Below are 26226 nucleotides of genomic sequence, written 5' to 3'. Positions count from 1 at the left end.
GCACTTTTTAACAAATACAATTACCAGAGGAGCTGCTTTTGATTATTATTTCTATGCTTGGTAGCAAAAGTTTATATATTGGGAAGGATATGTCTCTTATTTACCTCTCCTAATAATTAAAACACATGAGATAAAAATAATCGTATGATATTGTTTTTCGAAGTTCTTTTCGAGGTTGTTGAAGTTGTTGTCCAAATCAAATTTGTCCAAGTTTTATTGACAAGGCAAGATTGTTGCAACTTAAGAATTTCAGATCGAACGCATTGTGCTGTGATCCTTGACCTATATGGACCTCCATACAAAATGACTTTGCTTAAAACAGGTTGTTTTCCATTTGGAAATGGGGTGTCCTGTAAGAATCGAGCATAATACCAGTGTTGTAATGACTTAAATCGTTGACTTGACTTAAGTGCACTAAAGTCACTGTTTTCAAATGATTTGACTTGACTTAAGTCTTTTGACCAAAATGACTTGACTTGACTTAAGTCTTTTGGACAAATGACTTGACTTGGACTTAAGTCATTATGTCAAATAACATGGGATTAAATTAAGTGTTTTTCATTAAAATTTATTTTAAGTTTTGTACATTAAACACTTAAGTGCTGTATATTGCGTTTGTGTTAGTTTTTTAGTTAAATTATTGCTTATGATCGGACAATTTTACCAATTTCAATAGTTTAACAATTTACTTTTATGTCAATGACATGACTTGAAATTGACTTGCTCTCATAATGACTTGACTGGGACTTGACTTGGGCAACCAATGGCTTGGACTGGGACTTGACTTGTTATTTTCGCAAAAGACTTGACTTGGACTTAAGTTATTTTCCAAATGACTTGACTGGGACTTAAGTTATTTCAAAATGACTTGTTTACAACACTGCATAATACACACTTCTTGTAGGCTACTTGAAACCAGCGTTTATTTCTACTGTTGGAAACCATGTCGAACAATACATAAAACTAACATAAAGTAAAAAAATCGAATTTATCAAATTAAAAAACTTTAATATTTTTAAAAATTTTAAGAAACACTACAATTTTGGTTAAATCGCTACATCCACCGCGCGAATCAACATATTTCGATTTGAAAACAAAACAAACAAACTTACTGAAGTACGTAACATACAAGCGTAAGCTACACAATCAAATAATAAACCCTATTTTTGACCAATTAAAAGTTTAGCATAGTACAAAGATTGTGCCATCGCTATACTGACATGCGTTGCATAAAATTGTAATTATAATGGCTGTAGATTGCAGTAGGCTACAACATAGAATTAATACCAAAAATATATCAAAACCATTGGTAATTTTACATCACCTACTCGAGCCAAACGTTAAATAAACCACCGGTTTAAAATAAAGCTATTATATATTTTTATTCAACCTGTAGCTTGCAACGCAAATTGTAAAAAAACACTTTATGGCTTTTCTTTCTTTCTTCTTATCCCTTATATGGGCGGTGACGTGCGACGATGTCTGCCCTGCAAAAAATCTTGTCACGGAATTTGTGGTAATCGTGATTTTTGTCTGTTTGTTTGTGCGATTTGCTTTATGAACAGCGTTTAGTCCAGTCGAGCAACAAATGTGATTAAGAATAAAATAAACATAAGTTTGATACTATACCGTATAAAATATAAAATAAAGGTAGCATAGCTTTAGATTGGAGGATATCTCTGATTAAATTTAAAAAATAGAAAACTGTCTGTGGGAATATGTTAAAATATTACTTTCGGGTGTAACCTGTTAACAAAATATTCGTTTACTTTTTTAATCGTAACATAATACTAGAAGATTCAATTTCCTTTTAAAGTAGTACACGCAAGTACGGTTGATTAAACTCAACTGCAATTGCGCTTCAATCGTTTGTCCAAATCGAACTCTTAAGTAGGCTACTTTGCAAAGCATTTGGATTGTGGTAATGTTCTTTTTCCTACTAGTGCTGATTGAATTTGAAATTCTATTCACGCATTGCCACAGTTCCAGGAAGCGTTCAGACGTTCGATGAACGATGTATAGGGCCTGTTCGTTTCCTCGTTGCATTTTCGGTCCGAAAACTCTCTCTTCGTGTACTTTCAGCTGGCAGCATCAGGCTTCGTGTTTATAGCATTTTCGTTGCAAGTTACAAAACGTAAGCACCACGGGTTTAGTTGTGTTTAATTATAAGCCTATACTTCAGAATTTTCTGATCAAGTTTTGCTGGAAAACATTGGATTATGGCCTTTGCTCCTTCGTGGGACAACTGGGGAAGCTTGGTAGTGGACGGTAAATAACATTATTGTTTGTTTCAAATAAAATACTTCAATTTGGCAAAATTTGTTTATTTAATTTAGTGAAACATTTACGGTTATTTCGAGAGTTTAACTTCGGCCTATACACAATTTTAAAATATATAAATAAGCGTATTGAAAAAAAAAAGGTGTACCGGAACTTTGTTTTTTTCAAAAGAGATAATCACCAGCCAACATATCAATAGATACAAATCGCTCAATTCTGGTGCAAACAAAGTATAAACCGACCTTTCGGCAACAGATACCAGCTGACCTCATCAGGTTTAACAAGTAAAACGATAATGCGTTTGCCAGCTTATAGACTAAAAAGTATAAAAATAAAAAGATTTGGCTCTACAACATGTTTTCTTATTATTATGTATCTCCCTTTCGAAAATAACTAACTTGCCAGATTGAGCAGAGTCGAATTCGTCAATTTTAAAAGGCCATAAAGTTACGTCACAATGAAGGTAATGATAATAAATAATTATTAAAAAAACTTTGTATGGCTGGCTCACTTCGTGCGTAAACGTGCAACTGAAATCCACTTTAAAAATACATTTACAGCATATGGCCAATTGCCCACTGGATCCGCCACTGGTAGAGGGCAATGATAGTTAAAGGTTGCCATAAGGAGCAACAGTGTATATAAGTTTGAGAATTACTCTCCTACAGTATATTTTAAAATAACATTTTTGCTTAAAGGCCGAATGGGATTATCGCATCTTCGAAAATAGAAGTAAAACTTTTACACTTTGCACGAATCAATAACGCTCCAATTACACAACAATTTGTAGGCAACATTGTGCATTAAAAGCAGGGAGTCGAACCGCTTGACTTTTCCGGTTCAGGTTCGGTTCGGGTTCAAGGATTTTTTCGGAATCCGGTTCAGTTCCGGTTTCGGTTCGGAGTAATTTAAAAGTTCCGGTTCAGCTCCGGTTCGACCATCGTTATTTCAAAACCGGTTCATAAAGTTCCGGTTCAGATACAATAGGTTCAGGTACTTTTCAGGTAGGCCTACTTTCAAATTCAGGTACTTTCAAATTATTCGGTTCAGTTCCGGTTCGGCTCCTTAAAATCTTATAAAAACCTGTTCCGGTTCGGTTACGTTTCGGAAAAAATTGACCCAAAACTGGTTCATAAAGTTCCGGTTCGGTTCCGGTTCGACTCCCTGATTAAAAGTAGCGTCTCTCCAATCTGAAACTTGAGCAACTAAACGAACTGTGTGATTTTGGTAGGAGTACTTTTTAATGACTTCACGTATTCACGCATATTTGCAACATCACCTTTAAAGTAACTTTGAAAAAAAATCGTGTCCACCTAATAAAAATCCTAGACCGCGCCTGATCATAAGGTATCACTGCTGTCGCACGCATTCTGAAAACAGCTAAAGGATGTATTTGCTAGTTTAAAACTATAGTTTTATGACTTTGCATCTGTAGTACAATTAGGTTAGTTTTAAAACCACAAATACGAATTGTACGAAGATTTAAGCTGCAGAAAAATATAATTAGACTGACTATAAAACACAAAATAGAATATTCTTTATGTTTGGTTGATTTATATTGAAATTTTATTTTATTAAGACGTAGATCTTATTCCAATTTCGGTATTATTGCTGGACACCCCTTTTGAACATCAGAATAGTCAACAAAAACCGTTCTTGTCGATTGATTTTCATATGAGAGCTATATTTATTTACCTTATAAGGTTGGAAATACGTCAAAACTATTAGGAGGTTAATGGAATTTGGTTTAAAATTTATAGTTAAATTGTTAAAGTTAATTTGATTTTAGTCAAATGACCTTGCGGCATTGTTACTAAACCATAAATTGCATTAAAAAAACCTTGAAAATAAAATATATGGGTGTATTAAGGGATTAAGCGGATACGCGATAATGCACGATACAATTGTTAGTTTGTTTTTTTGACGTTATATGTCTTACTTCAGTTTATGGGCATTTACTTTTAGCTTGGGTTCAGCATTCAATAACATTTGTTTTTGTTAACGTTATCCCATATTGTACTCCCACGTATAAAGAATAGCCGTAAAATGTCCGCTTTTCCTAAATCTCCCAAGCCAAACGACAATCACAAAGATGCAGGTTTTTTTGCGTTGACGTTGGGAAGAAAAAAAAAGCAAAAAGAAGGTTTGCCATTAGTTAAAAAACGCATTAAACTGGAAAAGCTAAAATGGAAAGAATGTTTGCTGAAATGTAAAAAAATATAATACATATTGTTTTTGTAAAACTGCTGCAGTTTACTCAACCTATTTGAATTTAGCTTATTTATTCAAGAGAGAATTAAAACAGACCATTTACAGAATACCCAAGTATTGAGCTGCGAAATTTGGCGCTGGTCTAGAATCCTACTGGCGTTCAAATAATTATCAAATCAATGCATATTATTTGGGTTGGCGTGCAAGTTAGCGTTTGGGTTTGGGTAGGCCAAGTATTATTATATTTATTCTTCCAGTATGAATTATCAATTTTGACGACAGGTATTTTTGACTGTACCCCCTCACAAAAAAAGTGGTAAGGTTCTAGACCAGCACCCAAAATTTAAAGTAGGGCACTCCTTGATTTGAAATTTAGGTATTGCTTGGGGGAGATGTTTATGTAGCCTGAAATTGTCCTACTGTTATAAAGTTACTACAAAAATGTGCGCATGCAGCTTTAATACATTTAATTAAAATACTTGCATGACAGTAAAAATATAGAGGCTATTTACCTGGACACTAAAGTAGTTTAAATCAAAGTTTATTCATTAATGGGAGAAAGCGTGCAATAGCCATCCTAGCAAATAGCCTATAGGTACTTCACATGTCAATTTAAAATGATTTAGAAAATTATGCATAACTCTGGAATTCCTATACTTATTACTACCACCACCCAAACCCTAACCCAGGGGTTCTTAAACTGGGGTCCGTGAACTGATATTAGGGGGTTCATGAAGGCCTAATTAAAGAACTAGTGTATACTTAAAAGTAATTAATTTTTAAAAGAAAACACTTTAATTTAAAAATTAAACAATTTTGCACTGAATGTATAGTAGACTCCATTTAACTTTCACAGTTTTTGGACCGAAATAACAGAGTCATAAAGTCTATTTGTATTGTGACGTCAATTTATGACGTCATTTTGGAGCATTTCTTGTCTACCGGAGTCCATGCAAAGCCAAAAAAAATCTTAGGGGTCCGCGGTAAAAAAAGTTTAAGAACCCCTGCCCTAACCTTAATCATTGCATATGACATATGGGTGCAAGCGTGAAAGAGCGATTTGGCAAATAGCGACTTATTAAATAAATTACCACTGAACACAAAAATTGCAGCAAACTTTTGTGGTTTGATTAAATTTTTAAACCTAAACACATATCATTGGATTTTCTGTGTAAATACACTGCTTAATAAAGGTGCAACTGCTATACAATTTTTTCTAAATATAGAAAAATGTTCCAGGGACGGAAGTGCAAGTTCTATTTAACTTGCATTTCAGCCTATGTACTCTTTTTTTGTATAAATAAAACACAGATTTTTTTAGATGTTTCAGACAAGCACAAACAATTAACATATTTTGTTTTCGTAGAAGCATTACATATAAATTACTTGTTCAGGTATGCCTTTAACAAAATTCTGCATTTTTAGTGAGTGATTTGGAGCAGGAAGGCAGAGAAGCGATTGATGGGGGAGCAGCTCCTGTTGATTATGATCCAAACAGCTTTCTCCTTGAAGAGAATGAAGAAAGATCCATGATTGACAAAACCTCTCTTGAAGAACCTAAAGTGAAAGAATTAATTAAGGTTAATAAAGTTCATTACAATTATTATATCAGGCCCGGAACTCTTTAGTTTGTTAAAACGTTAACAATCAGCAAATATTATGAACCACAGAATATTTTTCCTTTGATGCCTTATAAAGCAGTGTATATATGAAGTGAAATAAAAAGTAATTAAGAACAGTACTTATTTATCCATAATATCAAAATGCAGTTTATTTCATTTTATTCAGGTAATAAATTGTTATTTTGTAGGGAGAGGGAAACAATATACCCAAAGGTTTAACAACAGCAATTAATTGCAAAACAATTTGCTAATGTTATATATTGAAAAACATATTAACTTACAAAATTTAAAATAATGGCTGTTTAACACCATTACACATTGAATTTCACATTCATAACTGTATAAGTGTATATTACCAAAAGGCTGCATTTAAACCAAGCAAAAAACGTTTTACCTAAACAGTAGGGGCTTTTCATCTTTGGCCACATGCATGTATAAATTAGGAGCAACAGGTTTAATTACCGAATATCAGCAACAGTCTTGGATTTAAATTCTGGGATAAAATATTTATCTTGAACATCCTTATTCAAAAATTATGGGATGTTCAAAGTAGTTCTTTGTATTTGTTAGTCGTCTGGCAACATCCTTTACAAGGTCTTTTTTGAGTTTATTTTATTAAAACAAGCAGAATTCAAATATCATAACATGTATGCCATCCATTAAAATATTTGTCTATTGATTTATGTGGTATATATAATATATATATGCTAAAAATAGTAGAATATTATACGACAAATAATCTCTTCCCTTGTTGAAGCAAGCATACCAATATGCTATTGCAATTCAAAAGAAGCACACAAGAAGATTAAACATGGAAAACTGTTCCTAAATCTTTTACTTCTGTGTTATCCAATGATTTGTGTTTTTGCTTAACAACTTTTTATTTAGACTCTTACTGACTGGGCAAACAATTCTTTGGTTGAACAGCGTATAATTGTCAAAGATATTCAAGAAGATTTGTTTGATGGACAGGTCCTTCAAAAATTGTTGGAAAAACTTGGCGGAATCAAATTACAGGTAAACATTGGGAAATAGTTAGTTTAACACTTATTTTTATTTATGTTTTAAAAAGTTATTAAAGGTACACTTCACAGTATTAGTTTATTTATTTGGTTTGTGGTTACTGTGTGCCTAAAAACGTTAAAAAATCCTTTAGATCCACAAAGTTGTACATGCTGGCCATGACCTTCCTAAATTGTTGCATTTGTTTTAAACATCTAACCGTAAAAAACAGGTTCCGGAAGTAACTCAGACTGAACAAGGACAGAAAGAGAAACTTTGTGCAGTTCTCAATAAAGTCAATGAAGAGCTAGAGTTGCCAAACTGGGATGACTCAAAATGGAGTGTAGACAGTAGGTTTTTTATTGTGTCCCTTTTTTGTTTTTTTTATTAATTTGTATAGTTGTATACAGACATAATGGTAAATTACATTGTTAATATACAAAACATCGATTCTGGTAAGGTACACTATGTAAAACAATTTATGTGGTCACCAATAGAGAGTTGTATAACTAGAGCAGGTTTGTTATACCCAAATTGATATCAAATATTTAAATAACCCCAGTTAAAGTAATTTGGCCTAACAAGTTTCCATATTTTTATACCTTTTCAGTATATTTGAGTGATTTCATGTTAATTTTTAATCTGCAATCTTCCAGGTATTCACTCTAAAAACCTGATAGCCATTTTGCATCTGCTAGTTGCACTGGCCACTCATTATCGAGCACCAATACGATTGCCTGAAAAAGTGGTCCTAAAGGTAGGATACCTGTATCATTTTTCTTAGTATAACAAAATTTAAGCACTATAACATATATTCATGTTGCTATTATCAACTTACTTACTAAGGGTGCTTTGAAATATGAATTTATACAACATTTGTACAAAAAACATTTTGTCAAATGTTAACCCTTAACGGATTTGATAAAAATTCAACATTTTCAATATGTAAAAGCCAATGTTTGTTATTTTATTAGGGCTGTCCAATGGTCTATCAAGTTTTATTAGGGTTTTTCACTAATTTATATAAAATATATTTTTGTTTTCTTAAACAACGGTTAGCGTTTCCATTAAAATATGCAAATGTGAGTATCTTCGACCTGGCAAAGTAGTGTACCAAAATCAAAAATACAATTAAAGAAAATCTCATCATACTTTGTAGGTTGTTGTAGTTACGAAGCGTGAAGGCAAATTGGAGCACAAGCTGATAAGTGAAGAAGTAACTTCTACAATGGAGTATGTTTTTGTTCTACTTTGTCAACTTTTGTCCAACATGTTTAATTGCCACAAACTAGCAAAGATTTGTTTGTTTGATAATTGCTGCAATACTTTTTTAACACGGCATGGAGACTAATTTTATTTAGAAATATCTGAGAGTTAGACAGGTGGATAGTATGGTAGACATATTACAACCAACACACATTTTTTTCAGTAGTTTTTAAACCATCACTAGTGATTAATACCATCTAGCCACAAGTAAAATTTCTAAAATTTAGATTGATATGCGTTTGGTTCTACTTATGTTGTGATATTGTCAGATAACTACATTACTGTATTTTAACGATGCCTTTGTATTTTATAGGGAAATGACTGGCGGGAAGTTTGGTAAGATATATTTTTTATTTGTACAAAGCTCTACCCTAATCACGGGCGCTTAGATTTATTATGGAATGAGGTACATGACTTTATCAAAATGTGGTATGCAGTATTGGACTAATAAAATTATTTTAAACAAAAACAACTTGTATGGTAATTAGAATTGTCAACGTTTCGGCAACCTATTCAAGTCACCTTATTCAGGGTGAATGACCAATAAAAATGTCTTGTTTACATATATTGAAATCTTTTTTTTTTTATTAGAACGTGATGCATTTGATACTTTGTTTGATCATGCCCCGGACAAGCTCAGTATTGTTAAAAGATCCCTGATAGAATTTGCAAATCGACATTTGGAAAAAGTCAACCTCACTGTTACAGATTTGGACACGCAGGTAGGGCTGTGGCATTCCCCTTTAAGTTGTATAAATTTTTACTGTTATCGGTTTCACGTTACCTTATGGGCCAATTTAATTATTGATATATTAGTATTTTTATGGAAGAAATAAATCACTGTGTTTTTATTGTTATATTTACTCTTTTGAAGTATAACAAATAGTGAAATGGTCAAAGGACACTTTTCTGTGCCCCGTTGTTTTAAAGTGTTTGCATGAACAACGCCTAATCATTTTTTTAATTGATCTGATTAGTTGTTTTTAAAAATGAAGGCAAAAATGTATGTTTTTTTACCAACAGTTTGCTGATGGCGTTTACTTGATTTTGTTGATGGGCTTACTTGAGGGGTATTTTGTTCCCTTGTATGGATTCAGTCTTACTCCGGAAACTTTTGAGGATAAAGTGCACAACATCCGGTTTGCATTTGAGCTCATGCAAGATGCAGGCCTTCCCAAGCCAAAAGCAAGGCCCGAAGGTTAGTCGAGATTGTGAAACATAGAATATTTTTTAATGTTAATGCGTTAGTTAAGATATATTAACATAGATTGACCTGCATCTTTTATTCTCGTATTGTTTATTGTGATTGTTTGTTCCTGCCCTACTAAACAAAGTCCCTAAAATGAAGGTACTTTTAATTTTGTAAATATTAGTCCTATTAATATTACTTTCTCAAAGAAACGTCGCTGTGTTTATTCATTATTTTTAAATAATTTATTGTTTTTGTGTGCAGTCCTCTTGTTTCCTTTCGTTGTTTTTTTGGCTATTTATCAAGTTTCGTGGTTAAAGTTGTCACAACATAATTTATATCTGAAAAATGTTTCCGCAGTCAATTTTGTGACAGAAGAATATCTATGGCAATTATATATAAAACGTAAATTTATGCAAAAAATTGGTTGTATAGCAAATATTGACAAAAAAATCCGCTTTATATTAAAAAACATCCCATGATTTTTTTTGGTATAAGTATTGGCGGGTAAGTAGCAAGACTTGTCCAGTAAAAATATAAGATTTAGGGACAGTATAATATTTTTGTCACAGACGTTGCCAACTGCGAACTTAAGTCGACTCTCCGGGTTCTCTATAACCTATTCACGAAATACAAGCGGTTGTGATGATCATAAACAAAACATTATTTGGTACCGGCTATGAATTGCCAGCAGCTGACGATTTACCGAGCCAAAATACGCTGTACGATTTTTTACTACCAAACATTACATAGATTGCGCTTACATTTTTATTCTGGAAAGGTTTGCGGTCGTTGTTTAAATGGTCGTGAATCTGCTGCTATAAATTGTGTTTAAATTGTTACCATTTTTATTTTACTGATTTTGTGTTTGTATTGTTAACGAAGTCTGTATTGTGTTACTAACGCAGGGCTCTTCATCTCCTACAAATAATTGTGGTTTATCTAAAATTATCCAAAAAAATAGCAATAAGCATTTGAACCAATCCACTTCTGTATTAACTTTATTATTCAACTTGTTTGTTAAATTATATATCTGCTGTTTAATACTGCCCGTTCCAACTTTAATTTTGTTAATCTATTCCTTCAATGTCAATGCGAAACCGCTGAGTTTTTACTTTTTTATTTCATGCTATTAATAAATATTGCTATATTGTTGTGTATATAAATATAATATAACCAAAGTTGCCTGTTATTTTGTTTCCTTATAAGGCAATAAAAATATATAAGGTTTTGTGACGTAACAACAAGAGTAAAGTTAAGACAGAAATTTAATTTTGGACTACCCTTTGATAATGTGAAGCCATACAAGTATACTTATCATAAATGAGTTTAAAGATACATGTGCTGGCTACAATCTGTTTGTAAAAGGAACTTAACATTGAAGCGGATCTATTTTGTACATGCAAAGCAACTCGTCTCCCTCCAATAGTCTAGAATATACGAAAACATTGCCAATTTTAAACGAAAAACGCTTGTTTGCCCTTTGTGCAAACACTTGCCACCCACTCGTTGTATGTAGGCTAAATTTAGACTCGATTTCTGTTTTAAATTTGCGCACGAGTTTAACCCTAAGCAGTTTTCGTAACGTTACCTTTTTAGCGAAGTATGACTTTGTGACGTCATCTCTAAATTTGTAATGCCACTCCTCCGACCCTAAAACAAAAATCCTGGATACACCACGATCTCAGTATGTTTTCGCAAAACAGCGATCTGTAAAAACAGGGGTTTCTTCATAAACTTGCGTTTTGTCTAATTTACCAAAAGATATACTTACCTTTAAAATGCCACACATTTCTATATATATTAGTTTAAGTATATAGGCAGCGGTCTGTAAGATTCAGTAATCTACACACTGTGTAATTATGTTATATTAATTTTTTGCATGCTAAATGTTTGTTGGGTTACGTTACGACTTTTTGCGTGCCACGAAATTAACAAATATTTTAAAAAACGAATACATTTTAAGTTTATCTGTTTTTGTTCAAAACGATTTCAATGGTCGACCATGTTTAGTTCGTTAGCTTTATGTCTTAGAACCGAAAATTGCAAAACCGAACTACTGTCTTTGAGTTAATTATTTGATCGATTGTAATCAAACTGGTCATGTAAACGACAAGGTCACCCTAATATATTGATCGGCATAATTTTCTTGTAATAGAAAAAATGCCTTCCTACGACCAACGAGAAATACATAAGAAGCTTTTTCTAATTGAACTCGACATTATTTCAGAGCCATACTTGTATCTATAGCTATTCTAAGCAGAGGTTTATATGCTACGTGCGCCTCAAAGATGTTAAGTGTGTCGCGCAACTTTTTGTTATTTTGCTCTTGAAGTTAAAAACAAGTGAAGTTAAATGATAAAATTTATAACTTGTCGGTAATTAGGGTTATATTCATGTTGTTTATTGATACACTTAGATATAGTTAGCGACGTTCTTTAAACTTCTTTAAATACCGGCGTTCTGTTTAGTGTTGCACCATGTCAGACGCGCAGTTTAGCGAGTCGCATTCTTTCGGGCGAATTCAAGTTTCGGAAAGCAAGATGAAGCGGCGGCAATTAAAACGACAGATGTCGATGAACAAATCGGTCAGAAGATCCAGTTTGTCAAACACTTTCGTGGCAGCACTTCAAGAAAAGTACGTTTATGGTATTTCAAAGAATAGTGTACCTTATAAGGCTTATATGGTTACTAGTTAATCTTGAAAATTGCATGTACGCCTTGTGTGTAACTATTAATTTGGGTGACCTTAAAGAGAACGTCACGGAATTAACTAGCTTACATAAAAATAAAATATCTAAGTCGACTATTCAGCACTACACTTCGCTATGTTTTAATTTTTCTTTAAAATCTTTCCGTTACTAAATTTACCGAATTAATTTGACGTCTACTTTGCCAGGGGCAATCACGGAACTTAAACAATATTTACACACCATGTATTATTGAAGATTTCCCTTTATACGCAATACATATATGGATGCTTGCTTGTTTAAAAAAAATAGAATCGATAACACCGATGAGCCTTTTGTTTAAAATAGATCAAAAGCTTCTGGTTTAAAATGACGTTGTTGGAGTTTTCGCTCGTTTGTTTTAATGCCATGCGTAATTCAATTTAATCCAAGAAAAGTAAAAATGCAACTGTTCTATATAGCAATGATTCTAACCTTTTTCTTTATCACGCCTCCTTTTGTAGTTGTGTCAACTCACTGGACATTTTAAGCAGCATACCAAGATCTATAATGATTTACCCATTATACACATTATAGTTAGTGTAGGATTTCAAAACAACTAGATTTTTGAAGCCAGGATTGATTTCTTGGAGTGCACAATTAGGGACGAATCTAGGATTGTTGTGTGGGGGGGACTATAATAATATTAAAGATGACGTCATACGGTTAAGCCGCTACGTGGTGCCATGAAACAATTAATCATAAGAAATCTGCTGCTCTCGAACGATCCCGTGAGCAAGTAGGCCTATGCAACCAAAGTTAACTTAAACATTCTGCGACGGTCGTTGATTGGGCAAGCTGCACAGAGAACACGCAAAATACATATCATTTATCTTGTTTTAAATGGCATTAGGCTTTTCACGATCGGAAAGAATACCAAAACCCTTTTGACCAACAACGTTCAGCAACTATAATTTGTTTTGAAAGGCAACTCAAGTTGTTTTTGTAACGATTCGTGACATTTACACTTATTTAGCGACACTGACAACGATTTGATTGATGATGAAGATCTCACCGAACAAAGTCCAGAGGAAATTCTAGAGATGATTCAGCAACAGAAAGAAATCATCGCTAATGTTAGAAGTAGACCCTGGCCAATGAGCAAGAAACTTCGAGTACTTAAGTAAGTGGTTTATTAATGCATTTTTCATGGAGTAATACTACTAGGACCACACAGACCTGACAAGAATATCCCACAACGCGTTTGGGAGCCCCAATAATGTATTTGAACAGAGTTTTCGTAAATAAAGAATTTATACAATGCATTTTTGGCATTATTATTAATTGGAACACTTCCAAAGTTGGAGGTTTTAATTGTCAAGAAACTGCTATTAAAAAAGTATTACTATTAGTAAATGTAGATTTGTATTTAACTTAGTATAGCATATACCAGATTCATCTTATCTCCGCTTTCCAAAACGTTCCGGGCACACTTACTATACTTGCTTAGGTTACCACTAGCTTTGCACTTCATAAATGCAAACATATTAATGCACATAACCGCGTTTGCCTGTAATCTCAGTGCAGCCCGAAAGTTTGTTGAAAAGCATGAAGGCCGGCTGTCGAAGACAAATAGTTACAGCGAAGCTGGAAAAGAGGTAAAATAGACCATTTACTTTAACAGAAAAATAAACTAAAGCGGTGACACTGATTAGTTTTGCTTGATGTTTACGCCAACTCATAGCTTTGCATATAATCAAGTTCTTAGTTATATCTTCTTGGTCTAGATTTGGAGGAAACTTGTTGGACTAAACAACTACTTGTGTGTTCTGTTTACGCCATGGAACCAACGAATCAAAACCATTGAAAGTAGGAAAACAATTTTAAACCTAAACCTTTTACTGGTCACTAAGGCTATCAAATTTTTATCAGAACAAGTGACGGCATTTGTCAAATGGTAATTTTTTATTCACAATAAAAAGAGAATTTCTTACTAAAATATCGTACATTGCGATTTACAGATGTGTTTACCTTAATTAAAAGTTTTTAATTAACTGAAAAAAACATTTATACTGTATGGAAGTCTTCAAATTTGTTCTACGAATATTGCAGGTTACTTTGGTTCTAGTGTGGCCTCTTACTTTATATTTCTTCGATGGCTAGTACAAATTAATGTGATTATGGGTACAATCACTATCGCATTTCTCGTGGTACCAGAGGTAGGATATTTTGTTTTTTGTAATATAATTTTGTATGGAAAGAAATCTTTTCTAACTTGGGCTTCGATCGTTAGTAATTTGAATGCTAATGAACAGGCTTCAAACTTTTTAGATTTTAGTGGGAAATCCCAATAAGCAGTACAAGGAGGTACCAGTAACTGAGAGAGCTTCAGCATGGGACCTCGGCACCATTTGGTCATTGGGTACGCCACACGAAACGTAAACCAAGAAACTAGGTTTAAAGGCAGACAAAATATTCATTAGGTTGTCAACAAACAATAATTAAAAAAACTGACATGTCCTACAGTCCGAAATTTTTTGAATTAGGATAGAAAATATTTTTCACTTTTTGGTACAATAGGTAATGCATTTATTACTTTTGACCAGGGATGCGGAGTTGGTTAAATAACCCGAGTTCGACTCCCTAGTCCTAATCCGGCCAAAGTAATAATTCCGAGTACCGAGTCCAACTCTGGCCAAATGGTGGGTGTGAGATTTCGCCGAGTCCCGAGTCCGGCTCCAAATCTACAGCCTGTATTTTACCCATTTACATAACAATAATAAGGTTAATATTCAGCAATTCACTCAATGGGCGTCATACATCTCACCAACACACAATACAAAGTGGGGAAATATTCAACCATATATGACATTCCACCTTTACAATTTATAGTTTGCGGCCTTATAAATTTAGAAATTTGGTACTGCGCATGCGCACGTCAGACGCGGTACTCGCGTACTTTTACGCAGTCGTACTCGAGTCTCAAATCCAAATCCAGCAAAACATACCGCATTTGTCGAGTCCCGAGTCCCGACTCCGCAGCCCTGCCTTTGACTCATGTTGTTTAAAATGGTAATTTCTTATACTAAAATTGAAGAAGTTTACACAACCCCTAAACAACATTAATTGAGAATCTATTTCAACTGACTTGCAGGTGGTTATATAAAGCGTTCGGTGTTGTTTTACGGTTACTATACAAACGACCGGGTTATTGGAAATGGATATCGACTTCCTCTTGCTTACTTTCTTGTGGGAATTTCCCTGTTTGCATACAGCTTTGCAGCCCTTTTGCGAAAGTATGTGGATAATGTTTTACAAAAACGAGCACACATATACCAAAATGTAGAGTAATGCTACATCTATGAAGATGGTTCAAATAAATATAGTAGTCGGATGTAGATAAATAAATATAAATTAATAACAAGAATAACAGAAGAATGTTAACTAATTTTGTTTCTATATAGCATTTAGTTATTATTCGATCTTTATAGTGGTAATGTTATATTAATTTGGTCAATATGACAAAACGTTTAAATCATTTCTTATATACATATGTTACTTTTACTTTTATTAGGATGGCCAAAAACTCAAGACTAACCAGGAGTGCATCATCGGAAGACGATTTCACCTTTTCTTGGCGTCTGTTTAGCTCATGGGATTATATGATAGGCAACCCCGAGACAGCTGAAAATAAAGCTGCGGCCATTGCAACTGCCATGCGGGTCTGTTTCTAGTTTTACAATGGCATGCAAAAACATTTTTCAGGAATTCTACAAAATAGTTTAATTTGTTTTTCGCAGGAGGCCATTGTAGAAGAACAGGAAAAAGAAAAGCAACAAAGCAGGTAGAGCCGAGATAAGTGTGACAAAAAATATATAAAAAAGACATACCCAATTACTATTCGTTATTTACTGTATTGACGATTTAGCCAAAAAGCTTTGCGAATATTTCTTCGTATTGTTGCCAACATCCTAGTGCTGTTACTCCTTGCTGGAAGTTTATATAGTATTCAATTTTCTGTTGATCGTGCTCAAAAACTCGAATTGGTTGAAAGAGAAACAAATTTTTGGGAACAAAACGAGGTATTGGCTAAATAATTAATATAGTACCATTCTAGGCGTGTACCAATTTAAAACTGTTGACATGTAGGTTAGTATTATCGTAACACTTGTTACAATGATCACTCCGTCGTTGTTTGAGGTCATTGGTTCAATGGAAAGTTATCACCCGAGAAACGCGCTCAGGTTACAGGTAACTAATCGTTCTTCCTAAAATCTTAACAACTTCGCCATACACTAAACATTGCGTTTCGGCCTTTTTTAGTTGGGTCGCATTCTCATGCTTTACCTCGCCAACCTCTACTCTCTTATGATTGGTTTGCTTGGTGCTGTTGCGGAGGCCACAGCACAACAGGACGTTGGTAACTTTTCCCAGTTTAAAGGTACATTATCTCGTACAACATACTATAACTTTAAAGTTTAAAAAGATTACACGTTACAGTATTGAGTGGCTATGTAACATTATGTTGTGGTGAACCTACTGGTATGCATGCTTGTGCATCGAATCGTGCAGATCGCTTTTTTATTTCGCCACTGTATGTTTATAAACGTGCCTTTGTGTTGCGAGATCTCTTTACTTCACCATGTGGCGGCTGTGCAATAAAGTATCCATTAACCGCTGTAAAGTGAACAATACAAAATAATGTGAATAAACACCAAGTTAAATGATGCATAGAGTTGCTGTAAAAATATGATTATGCTTTAATAAACAAGTACTTATTTCCCTCTTTTAATCTTTCTGTATTACACAAATATCTAAAAGCTGAATAACCCCTTTATTCTCAAAAAGTTCGAGAACCGCGTGGTTAAATAACGGTAGCATTTACAAATTTGGGCATTATTTTTAATGTACATTTATATAGTGGTATGAATTTATCATAGCCCCATGGCTTACAAGCTATACTATGCAGACATACGACCTCCAATATAAAGATGACCTATTTTAAGGTGATATTTTGCCTCCGCCATCAATCGATCAAGAAGCATGGAACACGACGGATCGGTTCATAGTTCCGGATTATGTATCGCGGAATCGGTCGCAGTTTCCAATCGGACGAAAAACGGAATGTTGGGAAACGCAAGTCGGCCAGGTAAGTTATTGCTAAAAACAAGCTAAGTTGGATACATTGTAACTTACCGCAGTCATTTTAGCATCAGAGGTATGGATAAAAAAAAATCTTTCTCAGGGTATTGTCACCAGTGCTGGCATTGGTTAAAACTGAAAAACGTTGTAAATCTACAGCCTGTGAAAAGATGAATGCTTCTAATAAAGTTATACAACATAATCCATTTTGCTCATAACGGGCGTTTTACTTGGTTTCATCAATGCTAATGGTATCTCACTGTTTATAATTCGATTTGATACCGAATTAACTTTTTAGGAACTTATGAAGCTGTCCGTGATCGACTTTATATCGACTGTCCTGACCATTTTGATAGTTGACTTCATTCGAGCTTTGGTTGTACGATATATGAACAGCTGTTGTTGTTGGGACCTCGAAAAAAACTTTGTAGGTATTGAGAGTTTGAACGGTTCTTTATTGTAACTAAGCTACTATCGTAATTTACTCAGTTCTTGTTCATAACCCATATGCTTGGTTTACAAAGAAAATGCTGACGTGGTTTACTTGTGTTTTTGTTGAAAAAGTTATTATATTTTTTATAGCGGCCAATTTGTTTGATTTTCAGCCCGAATACGGCGAATTTAAAATTGCCGAAAACGTCCTACATCTGATCTACAACCAGGGAATTACGTGGGTGGGATCATTTTTCTGCCCCCTTCTTCCAATGTTAAACGTTGTAAAGCTTATCACTATGATGTACATACGGTACGTAAAATAAGACAATTATCAAAAATGCGACATATAAGAATGCATTATTCTTTAGGGGTTTTAGAATGTAGTAATTTCGTACACCGAGACATTTTCAATCATTGTTTTCTTTACTTTAATCAAATGCTTCAAAAAATTTCGAAAATATTTTACAATGTAAAAACGCTTTGGTCTAAAATATAAAGTACAATCAAGATTCTGACTACACTAACTGGTCATGGTTGAAATTTTAATCGTTTTATAGATGTCTTTATTTCGTGAGTAGATGGTAGCCGATGTCGCATATACGGTCGGCGATGTCGCATATTATGCGGGTGTCCGCATAATGTCTCATACGAGGTAATTGGTCTATCAAATATCCTACTGTGACAATTTTCTTTTATGCATGGAAGTTTGCCTTGTTTGTTTAAGTTCCGTAAATCAACACGTACCCATGGGACCGGTTGTTCAAATTCTAAAGGAATGAATAAAGGAATATTTGCCATCTTAAGCTGTATACCTGATGCATATTTGCATTATGACTGCTTGTTACGATCACACGTATGACGATTATTGTAATCTCTGTAGTCGCCATCCCACAATTGTGACCTTTGACCTAAACAGAAAAATTGGGTTTCCTTGTCCACTTACCTTATAAACAATTGAAGTTGTGTATATCTTTATCCGCTAGGTATCTTTAGCAAACTCCACAATTGCTGCTTATCCTATAATATGTTTTTATACGACTTCGAACGCGATTAGTAGAGGGGCATTTGCAGATATTAACTTTGACCTTAAAGCTTCATGTTGCACAACGTAAAATGAGTTTCTTCTGGCAACCAATCGTTAGCCAATACAGCAGCAGCCAAATAACACTTTAAAAACATATTTTGTACTGGACAAATAAACGATAGTAGCACGTGTGTCGTGTACGAAAGAAGAAAAACGCCAAAGGTTATTCTGCTGAATCACACATTTGTGTTACTGTATTATGTTTAAAATCTTGTTTAACAGCCTGTTGAATGACTGGCCACTATACAATCCGCTTCAACTATAGTCAGCCGATTATGAGTGATTTGCTACAGCACTTGATTAAGGTGACGTTACGATGGAGGCATGAAAGGACTTCTTAACTGTCAGGCAACACAAACACATTCTACAGATCGACTAAAATTTTTCGAACGCCATTCCGACGCCATACACCGCATAGTACTTGGTAGACCGATTCGCCCCTTTATGCGACATCGGCTCCCAACCAATGTTGTTTTTTTAATTTGACTTTTTTCCGTTTTAGAAGTTGGGCAGTTACCACATGTAATGTTCCGCATCAACGCGTTTTTCGAGCTTCTAGGTAAGTTTTTCATTCAAGTTGAATCGTTCAACCAGAACTAAGACTAAATTGCGTTTCTTAAGAGTAGCTTTATTAAGAGGCGATTACACTTCATACATTTTAAACCTGATATTTCAGTAAACAATCAATCTTTTAACTTATGAGAAACTCATTCTAAACCTGAATCGATAATATTCGCAAACTGTGCATTGTTTGCAATGCCAATGTTAGATAATATTACAATAAATGTGAACGAAGGGTCTTCAAGTAACAATATAAATAAATACAGCATGTGTTAAACAACATATATTATATCGATGCTACGTCCGCTGATTCCTTTTTAGATCAAACAACTTTTATTTGGCGATGCTTCTCTTCATGCTTTTTCTGTCACTCCTCCCAACAGTTTGGGTGATCGTTCGCCACTCTCCATCGGGATGTGGTCCCTTCAGCAATCGACAGTGGATGTATACCATCGTATCAGGTAAGTATTTGTTTTTTTATGAAAACAAATGCAAAAAACAAGTAAAGAGTATAGTATTTATTAAATAATGAGTATTGAGCACAGCACGTATCAATATATAGCTAGCAAAACTTAATATTATAAATTGTAATTGACTTTACTTTCGTCAACCGCAATCGTTAGCCTGTTATACCTCTAAAACTGGTAAAAATAAATTAAAAAATTAGGCTAACGAAATCCTAAATTAATTTAGTAATTAAGGTTATTGGAGAGGCCTACAGTGTAATTAAAGAAAAATTAGCTATAAATTTATTGAAACAACATTTTTTTGTTTTGCAATCACGCAATAGAAAGTGTAAGATTTACTATCTTTCAGAAACCCTTGACAACGATGTGCCATCTTGGTTTCAAAAAGCGGTCAGTTACATTACAACACCCGTTGTGATTCTACCTGCTGTTTTGCTGCTGGTGTAAGTTATTTGGAAACTTTAAGACATAGCCAAAGGTTATTAAGATAAAATACCGCATATGTCCTGGTGCATTGCTCATTTCGTATTGTGTCTAAGATACTGCATGTTTGAGATTCGTTTTAAAGCAACAAGTTTCGTTTGTTTTTCAGGATGATTATTTACTATTTACAAGCAATAGCAAGCTCTACAAAAGATGCAAACAGCAGGTTAAAGCTTCAGCTGCATTACGAAAGAAAAGAAGGAAAAAAGAGCATGTTAAAATTCGGGGCAGCAGGTTTTCAATTCTAAAATATATTTTTTGTTCATCATAATGCAGACACGTTTGTCCAACCGCGGTTTAGACGCATGTTTTATATTTAGTATAGAAATGTCCAAATAAACTGTTGCATTAGAACAAAATAAAACTAAAAAATACCATCAAAATTTCCAAATATTATTCAACAAACAAGATAGTATTAAAATAAAACATATTTACGCTTGACAATTTATTCTGTTGTATACTTGTATCTATAGGTTTCAATTTACATTTTCTTTTGGCCTTGTAGGAAAGCTGCCTCCATTTCAAGAGGAAAAGTTCACGAAAGCTCCATGTCTTTCGACTAACAGCAGTAACGCATTGACCCCTATACTTGAAGCCTCTACTCCACAAGTTTGCGATGATTGGGAATTTTTTGGCAAGAAGCCAAGTCCAAGGCGCCGGGAAAATGTAAACACTTTGCTTTAGTATAAGTTTAAGCGTCAAAAAATACCTTCTTTCTTTCAACACAAAGATGACTTAAAATAGTAAAAACCCTTCTACAGTATATTATTTTTATAATACTACTAAATCACGACCTGAGTTTACTTTATACTTTTACTACAAACCCTTATATAAATATTGTGTTATATAAGGATATAATGTTTCACCGATTTGTGCCAACTAAAAGTGTTTAAACATATCTGGCTCTTCAGTCATTCAAAAATTTCTATCCATTCCGAATACTAAGTTTAAAATTTTCTAGCAATAAAATATAAAAAAAAAACGCTTTTTGTACAATGTGCATTTAAACTTATAAACATATTGGGTGCACTTTTTAAACTTTGTTCAACTGCATTTAGAAAGCGATGCCACCAACAAACTGTACAAATTTTCCCGGACGTCGGTCATCGCTGCACGCTAATCGTGTGCCCCACGCGGATAGAAATAGAGATACAAGGCGTTCACTTGCTGTTGCTGTGGAGAGGAATAACCACACCGAGGTTTTTTATTAGTTAGCATTTACATAAATATAATTCGAGATGAGCTATAGTCTACAGGTTTTTTAACGACCAGAAAAGAGGGTATATATTTATAATATGTTTTACTTTTCGACACACCTTCCAGCAGTTTTCTGCTTGTCATAAGAATAAACACGTCCTTAGCAAATTACTGGCAAACAGTGTACATCCTTGCGTGAAAATGTACTGGAACGGTGAATATCATACCAAAACAACATTTATTTATATTGAGTGACAGTTTTGTAAACAGGTCATTTAAAAAAGCCCCGTACCAGGTCAAGTTATCAATTGCCCAAGTGAGGTCCAAGTCAAGTCATTATGAGAGCAAGTGAATTTAAAATCAAGTTATTGACATGTTAATTAAACGAAATTCTATGCCTAGTCCGTTAATGAGCTCGCAACAGCTCAACTAAAAATAACAAAAACGCAATACACAGCAACAAAATTGTTTTATGTGATACTTTTATTTTATTTTTATTTTATCTATGGAGGGGGGAGTGAATCGTCAATATAATAAATAAGAAGTAATTAATAAATAGAGACTTAAATGTAAGGCAGTGACTTAACTTACTACAATGTGATGCTTTCTAAATCAAACAAGCTTTTACAGGCTGTAAATGAGTTTAAAACATTTCAAACTTTTCTTATGTGTACCTCTACAAGTTAGCGTGAAATGTTTATTTATTGTGCTTGAATATCATCTGTAGGACAGTAAAAGCGACAAAGATATCAACTTAGATTGCAGAACTCCGATCGAAGGTTCGAAAATGGGACATCAAGAAAAAAGGTATTTTGTTTAACCAAAGGCGGTTGATTGGAGTAATGTTTTAGACAAAACAAAAGAAGCGGTTGATTGGAGTAGGCTACTGTTTTTAGACAAACAAGAAAAGTATTTTCGCCTTAACATAGAATTATTGAATGCTTGATTTTTTTGTTGATTCCTTATTATTAAAATTGGACATGTAATTACTTATTTAAAAATCATTTACCTGTTTTGCAAGGCATTTTAGATAACTTGACTACACCTCGAGAAAACATGAAATAGCCGCTGGGCCTGGATTATTAGCTTGTTTTTCTGCGTAGGTCATGCTGACTGTTAAAAGCTTCGTTAAACAAAAATGAACAGCTAATACGACAAACGCAATGTGTTTACAGAAGGATATCGAAAGAACGAGTCAACGTTCAAAGAGAAATTAACTATTGTGATGTGGAAGATAAAGATGACGTCACAACAGGAGAAGGTGACTTTTTCCAAAAAATGTAGAAAAAACAGAAGGAAACACATCACAGTATCTCATCCAATAACATGGTTTATAACATTGCGAGTAAATGTGTTAAGACGAATGCTAGAGCTACGTTCCCAGCGAATTAATGTTTTCGAATGCTTTTTTTTATAATTTTATGGGGACAAGGCAATTACATTTTTAGCCAATCTGTGCGATTCGTTTTCTGAGTACATCTGTTGCTGATTTACAGATTCGGCGAACTGGCCGATGCCTGCTCCCAGGCGCAGCAAATATTATGACAACGCTGTCAACAAGAACTTAGCCAACAATTCTCACTTCAACGACTTAAACGTTCGATACGGGCATTCCCCAGAGGGGAACTTTCCGATTCGACAACCAAGATATGCGTATGTAAACCAGTTGGTTTTAACTTTTTAAAATCTTTGTGTTCGAATTTTGTGGTGTAACACATATGGCCACAGCACACTAGTTGTTTTGAACCTCATGATAGCTTATACTAATTGCGATTTTTGTTTATACCAATGAACCATGGAGTATATTTAAACGGAAGTAAACGTCTTTTGACTATAAAAGTACATTTAACTGTTTTTGACTTTTTTCCGGGTTTTTAAGTATTAGGGCTGAATCCAAATTTTAATCTGGCGACCCTGCTACGGACCGGTAGCAAACTCCTCGCGGACCGGCACCGGTCCTCGGACCGGCGATTGCCGACCACTGTCTTAGAGGTCCTAAAATCTTGCTTGCCAAAGTCGCACTTATAACAACATTTCGACAATAATGTGAACTATTCAGGGTAAAATGCTGTTTAAATAGCCAACTACCCCTCCCTACAAACTCCCACACGCACATATTTGTTACGTCCAGGTTGCATATTCTACTTTTTCAATTTTTACCTTCTGGCTATACGTGTCATCAAGCATATTAAGAATTACCTCGAAAGTCTTCATGAAGAATTATAGCACCTGGCAAAAATGCAAGTTGTTTTGCCTAATTGAACCAACTCAGTACTACAGCTTATTTTACAATAGGTCCGACGAGAACAATGCGGAATCAACTGCACCTCGCCCTAGTCGATTGGGTTGTCGTAAGGCTTATGGGACGGCGCATAGAAAAATCAGGGGTAGGTTGAAAATGCTAAACAACATTCTTTGTTTCACAGTCACAATTTATCTAAGTCCCGAACCAGTTTAACACAAAACGTTATGTATTCTAGTCTAGTTCACTCGACCGATTGCTATGTGCTTTGTATACGGACAATCGGACATAGATCTTTAATCTTCATACGTATGACAATTACTGCCTGAGACGGTTCCAATTACCATGATAGAAATATCATCTGAAACAGTAATATTTAGTAGGCAGTCGTGGTTTTTAATAAATGTTTTTTATATAAAATTTTAATAGTTTTCGAATTAAAGGTTATAGTTTTCATTCAAATTTGTTGCTGATTAAGTTGTGTAATTTAGTGTTCGTTACTTTGTACGTGTCATTAGGGTTACAGAGACCTAACCAAAATTGTGCTTTAATTTTCGGCCGTTTTAATGTTTTTCGTTGTTCGACTAATGTATAGGTGAAGACGGATGCATATATTTAAACACCGGTGAGCATCATGATGACCGAAGACTTCGAAAAAATGTTCCGACTTCTTTTGCGGAAGATTCGAGCGGTAAAAATTGTCGTAACGAACTGACAGAAAATCTTGCCAAGAATGTAATTTATTTGAAATCAAAACTTTTAGAGTAACGTTTACCATATGTGCCTTTTACCAAAACCACTCCACCAATAGCAAGCATTTCCGGATTAACCTTGACTAAAATCGTGATTAGGCATACCATTCGTGCCGGTTGGTACAGTTCGCGATTAATAGCACGTAAACCTGTTGTTGGTATTAGACAGTATTGCGCCACGGCTGGTTAATGTTTAACTTCCATAACGCATTTGCTGATGTCGTCGTTTTAAAAGTTAAACATGTTCGACGTGACTTAAAATCAAGCAATGGCAAATGATTTGTTGTTTCTCTCTCAAATCGATTTGTTGTTCTCCGGCAATACTGTTTCCATTGTTGATTCCATTAGTTCGAAGTGCCTTCGGGTTTACATTTACTGTAGTGAATTTAATGTATTTTAATAAAATGCAACTCATTAGGTAAATTTTAATTGATAAGGTATCGACCTATTTATTTGTTGGTATTTCATTTTGTCTGAATTCAGCGTGGTTAGACTATATCGACAGCATTTTCTACATCTAAAGATTGGGAATTATTTTGCGTTTTATGTGATTTTTATTTTGGTTGAAATTTAGCAAAATTACTAAAACTGTTTTTCAAGTAGGATTGGAGTCTCACACACTTAAATAATTTGTTTGTTTTATTTGTTGACCTTAGGTCCCACGTCACCCACACTTGTTCGGATTCCTCAAAATGAAGAGGAAGGACATCGTACAGACTCCAAGGAATATTTACATACGACTGACGGGTACATGATTATCGAGAGGTAAAATGCTACAACTCACAGCGGTGGCTAGTATAATTCATTAATTGGCTCATTCTTGTGACAGTGCATACATGTGTATACAAACGGTTCAAATACTACCTGGACACTTTAGTTAAGCGATTAATTTAAATATTGCAATAAGCCTAAACTATTGTGAGTAAACAAAGATACTTATAGCATAAACAAAATATTTCGATTGTTTGATGCAGAAATATCGAAACAGATCAAAATGAGGTTTTTGTTGAAGTTAAACAATTTCGTGATCAACCAGTCGGACGTCAACCTGCTGTCCTTCGTTCACCTTTCACCAAACCACGCCATCCCTTATACGACACATCATCCTTTGAAACCCAAGTAAATGCTTTAAATATTTCTGTTAGACTATATTTTTTAATCCATTTCGTTGTTTAAGGACCCATCAGACGGTGAAAGCATGACGTCAAGAAGTTACATGCCCCCAACAGGGTTGCGCAAGTATCGCACAATGCACAGTGCGCTGGAGATTGCGCAAGAGGGGGATTTTGTCTACGTCGTCGAGCCACGTCACAGCTACGTCAGAATGTCGTCACCACTTAGAACAAACAAGCGTCAAGCGCGTCATCTGGTAACAACACCAAGGAAAGATCGATACGTTTTGGTTTCAGAAACCCCATCTGGGTCATCGTCACGTCGTAGTTCGTTTACTGACGCCAGAAAACGGGGTCCACCCTCAAAGATAGGTTTGGGGCGCGAAGTTGGATCGCCTTGTTTCCTCCCAAGTTTATTCGACAAGAATGAGGAGCAGGTGATAAATGCGATGCCAAAAGACCTTGTTGAGGAAGACGAACTTATGACCAACGGACAAAACGAAGAAATGTAA

General features: G+C 34.5%; 2 protein-coding genes across 2 annotated transcripts; both read left to right on the top strand.

The window, feature by feature from the left end:
• Nucleotides 1-4069: 4069 nt before the first annotated feature.
• LOC146136618 (beta-parvin-like) lies at nt 4070-10756 on the top strand. Its single transcript, XM_083396339.1, has 10 exons — nt 4070-4423; nt 5917-6071; nt 7002-7130; nt 7348-7465; nt 7772-7872; nt 8275-8348; nt 8695-8717; nt 8973-9103; nt 9405-9579; nt 10143-10756. The coding sequence occupies exons 1-10, from the start codon at nt 4327-4329 to the stop codon at nt 10214-10216; spliced, it is 1077 nt and encodes a 358-aa protein (XP_083252465.1). The 5' UTR covers nt 4070-4326; the 3' UTR covers nt 10217-10756.
• Nucleotides 10757-12122: 1366 nt separating this feature from the next.
• On the top strand, nt 12123-26226 carry LOC146136617 (transmembrane channel-like protein 3). Its single transcript, XM_083396223.1, has 26 exons — nt 12123-12208; nt 13276-13422; nt 13822-13897; nt 14027-14108; nt 14352-14458; nt 14571-14661; nt 15394-15535; nt 15814-15961; nt 16040-16083; nt 16168-16321; nt 16389-16490; nt 16563-16659; nt 17246-17388; nt 17680-17808; nt 17987-18126; nt 19403-19459; nt 19783-19922; nt 20278-20371; nt 20521-20645; nt 20917-21077; nt 21470-21610; nt 22336-22415; nt 22784-22869; nt 25259-25367; nt 25577-25721; nt 25780-26226. Exons 1-26 carry the CDS (start codon nt 12141-12143, stop codon nt 26224-26226), a joined length of 3255 nt encoding a protein of 1084 aa, XP_083252349.1. The 5' UTR covers nt 12123-12140.

This window comes from Ascidiella aspersa, chromosome 8 (assembly GCF_963924565.1).
Source record: "Ascidiella aspersa chromosome 8, kaAscAspe10.2, whole genome shotgun sequence".
NCBI lineage: Eukaryota > Metazoa > Chordata > Ascidiacea > Phlebobranchia > Ascidiidae > Ascidiella > Ascidiella aspersa.
This window is presented reverse-complemented; position numbering and strand designations above follow the sequence as displayed.

Bases quoted from the DNA above. Each gene is read 5' to 3' on its own strand.
- LOC146136618 (XM_083396339.1), top strand. From the start codon at position 4,327: ATGTCCGCTTTTCCTAAATCTCCCAAGCCAAACGACAATCACAAAGAT. The intron at 7,131-7,347 runs GTAAACATTGGG...CGTAAAAAACAG, and splicing joins TTGGCGGAATCAAATTACAG to GTTCCGGAAGTAACTCAGAC. The intron at 7,873-8,274 runs GTAGGATACCTG...CATACTTTGTAG, and splicing joins CTGAAAAAGTGGTCCTAAAG to GTTGTTGTAGTTACGAAGCG.
- LOC146136617 (XM_083396223.1), top strand. From the start codon at position 12,141: ATGTCGATGAACAAATCGGTCAGAAGATCCAGTTTGTCAAACACTTTC. The intron at 14,662-15,393 runs GTACGCCACACG...ACTGACTTGCAG, and splicing joins CGGCACCATTTGGTCATTGG to GTGGTTATATAAAGCGTTCG. The intron at 17,389-17,679 runs GTAAGTTATTGC...TTAACTTTTTAG, and splicing joins GGGAAACGCAAGTCGGCCAG to GAACTTATGAAGCTGTCCGT.